General features: G+C 55.9%; 2 protein-coding genes and 1 long non-coding RNA gene across 4 annotated transcripts in view; 1 reads left to right on the top strand and 2 right to left on the bottom strand.

Annotated features, from left to right (window-relative positions):
• Positions 1-311: 311 nt before the first annotated feature.
• Positions 312-957, bottom strand: LOC104994924. Its single transcript, XR_826006.1, has 2 exons — positions 867-957; positions 312-626 (listed from the first exon to the last, which is right to left on the bottom strand). It is a non-coding gene; the product is annotated as an uncharacterized LOC104994924 (long non-coding RNA).
• A 70-nt stretch (positions 958-1027) lies between these two features.
• Positions 1028-4234, top strand: RPL28 (ribosomal protein L28). Of its 2 annotated transcripts, none has more exons than XM_010848645.1 (5): positions 1028-1528; positions 1883-1971; positions 2052-2175; positions 3824-3942; positions 4097-4234. In XM_010848645.1, exons 1-5 carry the CDS (start codon positions 1453-1455, stop codon positions 4184-4186), a joined length of 498 nt encoding a protein of 165 aa, XP_010846947.1. In that variant the 5' UTR covers positions 1028-1452; the 3' UTR covers positions 4187-4234. The 2 variants fall into 2 exon arrangements, with proteins under 2 accessions (XP_010846947.1, XP_010846954.1); XM_010848652.1 differs by lacking the exon at positions 1028-1528 and adding an exon at positions 1529-1657 and having other exon boundaries at positions 4097-4233.
• Positions 4235-10306: 6072 nt separating this feature from the next.
• Positions 10307-10601, bottom strand: part of UBE2S (ubiquitin-conjugating enzyme E2S) — a 6116-nt gene continuing 5821 nt past the window's right edge. The window contains exon 5 of the mRNA XM_010848629.1: positions 10307-10601. This exon is cut by the window's right edge and continues 14 nt beyond it. Within this exon, the coding sequence (XP_010846931.1) occupies positions 10445-10601 (157 nt within the window). The 3' untranslated portion in view covers positions 10307-10444.

Genomic DNA, 10601 nt, shown 5'->3' with positions numbered 1-10601 from the left:
GGGCCCCCTGTGCCCCCAAGGAGTCTGAAGCCGCACGTGGTCCAAATTCAGGACTTTGTGATGGCGGCACCGTAAGGCGCGGGGGGAGCCCTGGCGTTGTTTCTCTGCCTGCCTCCCGCGCCTCCTGGGCAGTGGGCCCCGCGGTGGAGACACGTGGGGTCAAAAAACAAGGATCAGACAAAGCCCTGGATCCCCAGGAGGAAGCAGAGGATCAGCAAGTCAGGGCGCCTTAAGGGATGGAAGTGGGCACTTATTGCCTGCCTGCCGAGGTCGCCTGTGTGGTCCAGAGAGAATGATCCCAAAGACAGAACTGTGGATCCGACTCACAGGAACTCTGTCGCCACCATCAGATTTAAAGCACGCCACTGGAAGGAGCAAGGCAAACCCCAACGTCCCTGTTTCCTCAGATTTCTCCTGGGGCCTCGGGACTGTCGGGACTCATTAGGGGCAAATCCAAGGGCAAGGAGATGGACAAAGTCTCTGCCCTCGAGGAGTTCCTGGACATAATCACGAGTTGTCCTGATGGAGGTGACATAAGGCCCTGTCGTTCCTTCTGTTCACTTGGGAGTCTCGCCAGGCTGCGACAGAGATGTATCAGGCGAGGTTCTTTCCCCTTAAGGAGGACCCTGACAAGAGAAAAGAAAAGTTGCATAAAGTGTAACGGCCGTGAACGGTGCTGGTGGGAATGGGGCGCCAGGCCGCAAGGTACAGGGAAGAGGGGGAACGGGAATGGAAGCTCTAAGAGAACCAGAGGTTTCGCAGGCAAATCTCCTCTCCTCCAACACAACTCGCCCTTAGAGGAAATCCACGTCCCCCCAGGGTGGCGGACTGCGAAAAAGTTCGGTCCAACTTCTCTCTAGACTCACAGGGTTCAGGCGTTGAAGAGGGGCCGGGGGAGGGCGAATTGAGAGAAGGGGCTCCCGGGGATAGCCGAAGCTTTCCGAAGGTGGCCGAATGGAGACCGAGTGTTTCCGAAGCGATCCGAGGTGGGCATGGGGGCAAGAGGACGGAAGGTGGCCCTCTTTCCGAAGGGCGTTTCCGGAGAGTTCCGAAGATGTTCGAGCGGGCCTGCTGCCTTCGTCGGGAATAGCCGACGGTCTACGAAGAAGCTGGAGGCCCTTGAAGTTCCTGGAACTAGGGTTAAATAGTTCACGCACTCACAGGTTCATTTATCAGACAGATGTGTAGTGAGCACCCATACTGTGCCAAGCATTGGGTGGCCATGTTGGAAAGAAGCCTCTGAGGAAGGGGACTTGGGGGCCTCTGGAGCGATACCTGTTCGGAAATCCGGCCGTGGAGTTCCTAGGACACGTGAAGGGCCCTCCCTAGCGGAAGGTTTCCGAAGGGCCCCGAACGGTTGGCGACTGGCTGGCGGAAATAACCGAACGTTGACGAGCTGCCTCGGAGACGGGGGTAGCCGACGGCACGCGCGTGTCCAGACAGGAAGCGGAAATGCGTGTCGATATTAAAGGCGTCGCCCCGCCCCCAGCGTGCCTCTTTCCGTCTCCGGCCGCTGCACCGAGAGGACGTGAGTGGAGGCTTCTTCCTCTTCCCGCGTGCCTATCTCTCCCGCCCGCTGCCTGTGTTTGTGCCCCGTCCTGGTCGCTCTCACCGCGCCCCTCGCGTTCTTGGCTGCTCTTCGGCGCTGCCGCCTTAGGTCTCTGTGGTTTCTCATCGCCTTGTCCCCTGTAGTGAGTCTCGGCCGCCTGAGTTTAGCCCCGCCGCCTTAGGCCGCTCAGCCCCACCTGGCAGACTTCTAGGCGCCCTCGGCCCACGTGGTGCCCCCCCCCCCATTCCCCGCGACGACCCAGAACACCCCTTCTCTGTGGTCAGGTTTCTGCCTGCTGCTCCCCTGACGTTTCCCGTGCCCCTTTCCCCGCAGTCGACGCCATGTCCGCGCATCTGCAATGGATGGTCGTGCGGAACTGCTCCAGCTTCTTGATCAAGAGGAACAAGCAGACGTACAGCACCGTAAGTGGGGCCCGGACGCCTTGGTCGGAGGGAGGGGCCTGCACTATCTCCTCACGGCCGCGATTCGTTCCTGTTCCCAGGAGCCGAATAACCTGAAAGCGCGCAACTCCTTTCGCTACAATGGGCTCATTCACCGCAAGACCGTGGGTGTGGAGCCGGCGGCGGACGGCAAAGGGGTCGTGGTGGTGATGAAGCGGAGATCCGGTGAGCCTTTACCCTGGCTGGGCCCAGGCAACTGACCCCCATCCGGGGCAGGGGGCTGTGGCTTTTCAGTGTCGGTGCTTGTGCTGTTGAATCAGGATTCCTGGGCTCGAGGTGTTTGCTTGGGAGGCTGGTTCCTTTCCAAGCGAGCCTACCAGTTACACGAGCTCATCATCTGAAAAGCGGAGAAATTTATAGGACCGGAGTCAGGACTACAAAATTGCCGCTGTTTGATGTTGTTTTAAGAATAAATTCTTGAAGCACCCCAGGTGGAGGTGGGCGTTAGTCTCTCCACAAGTGGGGAAACGGAGGCAAACAGATGAGGGACCGACCTTTAATTCCCACATGTGGAAAGTGAAGCTTCTGAAGCAGTAGTTAGACTCGAGTTGTGGCTAGGGGAGCTCAGAAGGAGGTCTCAGCATCCCATCCCACCCCCCCATAAACTGGTTTCCCCCACAGACTTGCTCTTTAGACTCTTAGAGGGGTCAAGGGGAAGAGGGGTTTCTGGATAACAGCTGAGTTAGTGTATCACACCTTCAACACTTGTTTTTAAATGGGCACTGGGTTTTATGAGATAGGAACGAGCTTTTCCAGGTCCCTGATTGATTTCTCTGTGGGTTCTGACTTCTGTGTCCTGTTCATTGACAGCACCGACCACAGCTGCTGCCTTGTGGGTCTCACAGGGACGAGGGTTAGCCTCTCTTCCCAAGAGTGCAGTCCCGGGGCAGCCAGTTGGTTATGCTGTTAGGCTTCCCAGATTCCCACACTCTTGAGAACCCTGTTCTCGGGTGCTGGGTCCCAAAACCCTTGCTTTGTCTTGTTGGATTGTTGGTGGCTCTTTCTGGGCTGTCAGAAACTGGGTTGACCTGAGGGGGTAATGTGGGCTCCCTTCTGGGGTCAGCGAAGGCTAACATCAAACCTCCAGTGTGGTACGGGGTCCTGGGCTTCTTGGGGGCACCCAGAAGCATAGGATGCAGCCAGGACCCCATCAGCTCTGAGGCACAGTAAAGGGAGGATTTCATTTCCATCCTGCCTGGGCAGTAGAGAGCAGACTCCAGCTGTGTGCAGGTGAGGGGCGGATGCTCTGCACACCCAGACACACACAGACACACACACACACAGACACACGCACGCACGTACGCTGCCCTTCCTCCAGTCCCTCCTGTGGGTCCAGATCACCCCTCATTGTTAGGGGCCAGGCCTCAGAGCTCAGCCTTTTGGACTTTGTTGCCCAGACTGTGGTCGCTTGGGCCTGGGAGGGTGTGGACGTGAGAGGAGCAGAGCTGCTTTCTGGGGAGCACTCACTGCCTGGCCCGTGCGGCGCCAAGTGCCCGCCTCAGTTGGGCTGAGACGACTGCTGTGCACACGCGACCTCACACATGAGAGTCCACCTTTGTCCAGTGAGCTGAGCAGTGTTGTCTCCGGGCTGGGGTAGGGAGGAGACACCTGTATTGGTGCAGGGCCTGGCCTGTGGTCGTCCCTATGAATGTGCCCTACGTGGAGCTGGGAGACGAGGCAGCCTCCTGCACTCACACGGTCCAGGCACTCGGTGTCTCTGGGTGGGATTCTGCCCTCACAACAGGTGTGGGCACCGACGTTCCAGACCCTCCCACTGACCCTTGGGGCCCCCCTTCTTCCCGTCCCCTGCCAGGCCAGCGCAAGCCAGCCACTTCCTACGTGCGGACCACCATCAACAAGAACGCCCGGGCCACCCTCAGCAGCATCCGGCACATGATCCGGAAGAACAAGTACCGCCCGGATTTGCGCATGGTGAGCAGGGCTGGACCGACGAGGTGGGCGGGGGCCCGGGGCAACTGAGAGGGGTGGTCCTCTCCGGACTGTGGAGCAGGACCTGCGCTCTGGGAACACAAGGTGGGGGGCACAAGCTCCCAGGGGAAGTGACCTGAGCCTGCCTTGCCTACAGGCTGCCATCCGCAGAGCCAGCGCCATCCTGCGCAGTCAGAAGCCTGTGATGGTGAAGAGGAAGCCGAGCCGCCCCACCAAGAGCTCCTGAGCCTCTGGCCTCCCCTCCCCAGAGCAATAAAGCTGTCAGCCACCGCCTCCACCTGAGTCTTCTGTGCAGACACGAGTCTGTCCCTGCTCCCGTCTGTTCCCCAGGGACTACCGGCACCACACAGGTTCCTCAGCATCTTGGGTCTGAAGGGCCAGCTCCAGGCAGGGGGCTTGAGTCCGTGGCCCAGCGTTTCTGCCTGTCTGCCACATTCAAACACTCGGGAGACAGGAATTGCACGTGAAGTAAAACCTAGAATCATCACAACACCACACACTGCCAGTGCATGCTGAAACTTCAGGATAAACATAATGTGGAAGTTTCTGGTCTCCAAATAGTCTGTCTCCTGAGGGGTGGGCATCTGGATGGAGGCTCAGTGCACCTCCTGTTCGGGTAGTTCTGTGTGGCCTGTGAAGGTGACGTGTGTGCTGTCTGGGACCCTGGCTGTGGACTGTTGTTCCTCTGGGGTGGTCTGTAAGCCCCAGTGGGAGCTGTGGTGGGGAGGAGAGGTGCAGACTGACCCTGCCCTCAGCTGAGGGTCCTGGGCAGCTCACAGTCTCCCAGGGGACCCTGCAGGTTTGAACTGAGGATCTTGGGACTTAGTGGTGGGCAGGGCCCACTCATGCCTTGGCCTTTGGTTCTGGGCCAAGTGCCCATCTGGGAAGGGAGCTTGCCTTTGGGGGCACCAGGTAGCTCCTGAGTCCAGGACCCTGTGGGGCCCTGTCCCCAGTGGCAGAGGGGAAGGCAGTCTGCAACGGCCACATCCTTGCATAGCCTCTTGGCTAGGAACCTACCTGGCCAGCCATCTGCCTCCTGCTGCATTGGGAGTGAGCCCTCCGGCCCTACAACCCTGACCTCATCTGCTGCCTCATTGCAGATGTCTGTCCCTCCACGCCTAGCCCCCCTCAGCTCTCCCCACTCCACTCTGCGGCAGAACCTGTCTCCAGCCCTTGTCCAGGTGCACAGCTGTCTCTAGGGTCTCTCTTCGCTGGGTCTGAAGTTGGGTTTGCTGCTGTCTTCCTGGTGTCTGTTACAACCAGGATGTAGGCACCGCCGCTGGGTGCCTCCCTGGCTCCTTCCAGCTTAGTTTCTAGCTGTGTGGCCTTGGGCAAGTGAGTGCCCCTCTCTGTGCCTCTTAGAATTAGGGAGGTTAATGCATGCCTGGGGGACAGCCTACATATGTGAGTGCGGTGATTAGGTGTTAGTAACGAGCTCGACCCGTGGCATGTATAGATGTGTGTACACAAAAGTATACGCAGATACTTGTGCAGTGGCCGTCTTCCAGACACCCCATGAAGCAGATATCCCCACCTTATAGATGTAGAAAGTGAGGCTCAGATGAGTAAAGGTTACCCACATCATGGCTCCTGGTATGTTCCCAACGTACCTACTGTGTGCCAGCCATCCTGCCTTCGTGAGGACCCCTCCGCCCCCCCCCCCCCCCCCCCAGCTCTGCTCTGGGATCAGGAGCTCCAGCTTTCCTCAGCGGATGTGATCAGGAACCCTTCCTGTCGAACCTTCCTCCCCAGGTCTGTTCTCAACCCTGGTTGGGCAGTGTCTGTAGTTGCGGTGGAACTTCGGTGACTTAACATCTGCTCAGAGCTCTCCCACAGTTCCGGTCCCACTCCACGGAGGGGCAGCCCTTGGCTGTAGCCCGCCCCTCCGCCGGCCACCTCTCACCGAGCCCCTTGCTGTTCTCTGGGAGGTGCTTGCCTACACTGAGCCTTGGTCCAGGGAACGCCCACCCCAGTGAGTGTTTAGCCCAGCACCCCAGCAGGCCAGAGGCATGCAGCCATGGGCGTCTGCTGTGCCGTGTGGCAGCTGGTGGTCAGCTGCGGGGGTCTCCTTGTCTGCCCTGGATCCCTGCTGCTCTGGGCGCTCAGCACACATGCAGTCCAGCTGGGCAGATACACATCTGGTAAAAATGCTGGATGCCGTGACAAAAGGAAAATCTGGAAAGCAGCAAGAGAAAAGCAACTCGTGAGGGAGGGCCAGACTGACTGCTGGCTTAGTGGGGACCGTGGGGCCAGGGTGGGGAGAGCGGAAGACAAGTGCCCAGAGACGCCCCCCTACCCCCCCCAACACCCCTCTCTGTGCCAGTGGCCAAGCTGCCTGGGTGCCAGTTCTGTGCCGTGGCACTAGTCTCTCGGCCTTGGTTTCCCTCTACATGAAATGAGTTCCTTTTGTGTCTGATTCCTTGGGGCTCTGAGAAGCAGAGATCTTGGTTCTGTGTGCTGCGTCGTGTCCAGTGGTAACCTAGGGAACGTTCGCAGAGTTGAGTGTAGGGCACGCCCTTGGCAGCTGCCCCACACAGGGTCACTCAGCAGTGGAAACCTGCTGTTGAGGGAGGGGCTGGCCTTGATTGAATTTCCGTCTGCATGGTTACCTCAGGGCTCCACCACTCCTAGGCTGTGCAGCCTTGGGCTGGTTGCTTGACCTCTCTGTGCCTATGACACGTCTACTTCGGTAGACCTTACATTCTAGGGTTGTTGAGGTTAAATGTGCAAAGAGCTTGTAACATGGCCTGCTGGGACAAGTCCGCAGATCTCCCTTGCATGTATGAATGGGTGCAATTTATCTTGAGCAGATGGACTCAGAACAAACACAAACATCTCTGTGTCACCAGCTACTTGCACACAAAACGATGCTTGGGTTTTTCAGAGCACTCTGAGGACGAATCCGTGTGGTCATGCCTGCTGCTCCCAGTCTTCGTGAGTTATGTGAATATCCTTGTGCCCTCTGCTGCATTTCCTCCAGGCTGTCTCTACCCTGTCCAGGAATTTTAAAAATTTACTTTTGTTACTTTTGTAGTCATCTGCTGGAATAAAACCTATTCTTTAAAGTCTTCTGTTATGAAAATAACGTGTGCATGTGGTTTGGAGACATGCAAGGAGCCCAGGAGCCCAGTTGGGGACCCAACCATGCCACGTGGCATGTGGGATCTTAGTTCCCTGACCAGGTATCGAACCCATGCCCCCTGTAGAAGAAGCATGGGGTCCTCACCACTGGAGAGCCAGGAAGTCCTTGTGCCCCTTGGCCAGGCTCTCACAGCCAAACCAGCACATTGATTTCAGCAACTTCGCATTTATGGAGGAGACGCAGCCAGGAGGCACCCTGTCCTGTCTTCACAATTTCTGTGTAAATCCAAAACTGTTGTTAAGTCTATTAAAGATGACTAAGTGCTCACCTCTCAGGTTGAGAAAAATCCAAGTTGGATAAAAATCAGTGCTGGTGAGGCTGTGGGCAGGGGTTGGGTAGGGGTTGGACACAGGTTGCTGGCGGTGTCAAGTGGTACAAACCCACGGGGAACGAGTTGGCAGTATCTGTACAGAGTTGCACATGGATGTACCCTCTGGCACAGGAATGTCACAGAAAAGGGTGACTCTGCAGACTTCTTGTGTGCCCCGGGCTCCATGCACCGAGGTAATTTCTTCCAGTGTTGTTGGTTTCTTTGCCATACATTGGGGTGCGACTGAGGGCATGGAAGGGCTGGGTGCTATAGGACAGCCAGCCAGACATGCTAAGTCAAAAAGCCCAGGTGTGACATGCTGTGTGCAGGTCACTGGCAGGTATACACAAACGAGACAGTGGACGTGCGAGCACAGGTGTTAGGGGACTTGCCCTGCTGGTCCAGCGATTAGGACTCTGCGCTTTCACTGCCAAGGGCACGGGTTCACTCTCTGGCCGAGGAACTAAGATCCCACATGCCGTGTGGTATGGCCAAAATTATAAATAATAAAAAACATATGCTTAAATTTGGGGGGCTTTCCTGGTGGCCCAGTAGTAAAGAACCCACCTACAAATGCAGGAAATGCGGTTTCGATTCCTGGGTTAGGAAGATCCCTGGAGAAATGGCAACCCACTCCGGTATTCTTGCCTGGAAAATCCCATGGACAGAAGAGTCTGGTGGGCTACAGTCCATGGCGTCACAGAGTTGGACATGAATTAGTGACTAAACAACATGCTTAAATTTGCTTGCATTCCCATAGAATTTCCTCAGAAAAATACAAGAGAACCCATTGACACTGGTTGTCCCTGATTAGGGAGTTGGGTGTTGGGGAGATGGAAGTTTGAGGGAGCCGTTCTAGTGAAACTTCATCATCTTTAAAATTTTTTAAAAGTCAAGACGTTGCATTTTGAATGGGTACCATGCACACGGTATTCCAGGCTCTTCTTTCTTGGGACAGTGTTTGCAGGCTAATGTCACCTTCTGGTTAAATTTGAAAAGAGAAACGGTAGCATATTTTATACAGTGTTGGCACGTTGCTCTTTCTTACGTAATGTTTTGGAGATTGGTCCATCTCTCATAATGCGCTCCTTCATGTCTTTTGGTGTGTTTTGTCTTTTTTAAAAATTAAATTGGAGGCTAGTTACAATATTGTAGTGGTTTTTGCCATACATCGACATGAATCAGCCATGGGCGCACGTGTTCCCCATCCAGAACCCTGCTTCCACCTCCCTCCATGTCCTTAAAATCCTGAAATACAGCAGATGCACAGAAAAGCACACATTGACACATTTAAGTTTTGCTCCTGGGCTCCTTGCTGGTTAGGGGTAACCAGTATCCTGAGCCTTAGGGAAACAATCTTCTTGCTCTCAAACACAGCGTGACCACCGTGGTATGTGTGTTTAGCAGCAGAGCTTGGTTTTGATGGTTCTGGAACTGCATGCGATGGCGTTAGGACTGTGGATCTACTGAACCTTGCTTGTTTGGCTGATGGCAAGCTTTTCCACGCTGCTGTGAGTGACGGCCCACTGCTCTTGTTGCTCCTCAACTGTATCCAGTTGTTTATACTGCTTGCAATCTGGGACAAACGTGGCTTTGCAGCTCGTGGTGTGTGTGCAAGAGTGCTGAGTAATGACATACTCGTGCTTCCGGCCTTTCCACCGTGTCTCCACATGACTTGTTTCCCGCTCCTGCACCGTGGACTGGCAGAGCATCCCTGGCTCTGCATTTGGCACTGCCAGGTCTAGCGGGGTCAGCTCGGGGTTCCCATCACTTGTGATGGTGTGAACCTTCGTCTGTTTGCCTGGTCGTCGCTGAGATTCCCCCTTTTGTGACGTATTTGTGCAAGAGATTTTGCTTTCACATTTTTACTGACCTGTAGGGGCTCTTCACAAATTTAGATTTGTCCTTTCCGTTGTATGTCTTGTTAACTATCATCTTTCCCACTGAACAGAATTCCTTGTTTTAAATTACATGAAATTCTGAGATGTACTTTACAGAGTACAATACACCAATTTTTTTTTTTTTTTTTCAATACACCAATTTTAAATATACACATGTTCACATAATTATGCAGCCATGTGAGCCCCACCGTAACCGATCTGGAACGTGCTCATCACCAAGGTTCCGTGTCCTTGATCCTCCCTGATCCCAGCCAGCCAGGGATCTGCTTTTGGCTGCCGTCTAGAATTTCACGGAAGTGGAACCAAATATTTTGTACTTGTATGTGGCTTTACTCAGCGTTTTGTGTACTCAAGTCAGCTCCCTGCTGTCCCTTCACACTTCTCCAGGCTTTGCGGCCTCGCCCTGGCCCTCCACAGCCACCCACAGGTGCAGTGACTGCCACTCTGCCCTCCTGCAGATGAGGAAACTGGGCAGGGAAGAGGGCCATGCCCCAGACTCACCCCTCTTCCCACCTGGACAAGCTCCTGCAGTCAAGTTCTCCCCCAGGGCTTATCAAACAGCTGCATCTAATCAACTAGGCCCTGCCAAAGGGCCAGGTCAGCCACAAAAGGGGAGCATGGGGTGAGGACCCTGGCAGATTGCAGCTGAGGACAGCCCCAGGCCCACAACCCAGGAATGCGAAGCCTGGAGAAAGGAGCGGGCCTAGTCAGCTTCACTTGAGACCTGAGCAGCGACCCGCCCACCACGAGACCAGTGTCATGAGGCCTGGCAAGAGAGTCAGAGGCCCCCGGGAGCACGCTCTGCAGCCAGAGCTGGACCAAGAACCCAGGGCAGGGCAGACACATGGGGCCCGCACCCGCCGCCTGGCCAGACCCCACCAGTCCGCTGTGCCTGTTTCAAGACGAGGTCAGGAGTGATCGGGACCAGGCCCCACCGACCACTGCACCCAAGACGGGCCAGGGTGCCGCTGCTCACAGCCCAGGCGGTGGAGGTGCAGAGCTGCTTTTCCAACTTTATTTAGAAAAACAAATCCAGGTCCCAGTGCCCTCGTGCCCTCCCCCACCCCAGCCATAATTTAAATAACTTAGAGACAGAGTCGGGTCAGGTAAGAAGGGAGGGGAGAGAGCCCACTACAGGCGTCGCAGTGCCCGCTTCTTGTCTGTCTTTTTCTTGGCTGCCAGCTTCTTGTCGCGCTCGCCCGCGTGCTTCTTGGCCATGGGCCCCTCAGCCCCTGCTGGGCCCCCAGGGGCTGTGGGGTCAGCAGTGGAGGCCGCCGCCCCACTGGCA

Source organism: Bison bison, unplaced genomic scaffold (genome assembly GCF_000754665.1).
Source record: "Bison bison bison isolate TAMUID 2011002044 unplaced genomic scaffold, Bison_UMD1.0 scf7180017850463, whole genome shotgun sequence".
Lineage (NCBI taxonomy): Eukaryota > Metazoa > Chordata > Mammalia > Artiodactyla > Bovidae > Bison > Bison bison.
This window is presented reverse-complemented; position numbering and strand designations above follow the sequence as displayed.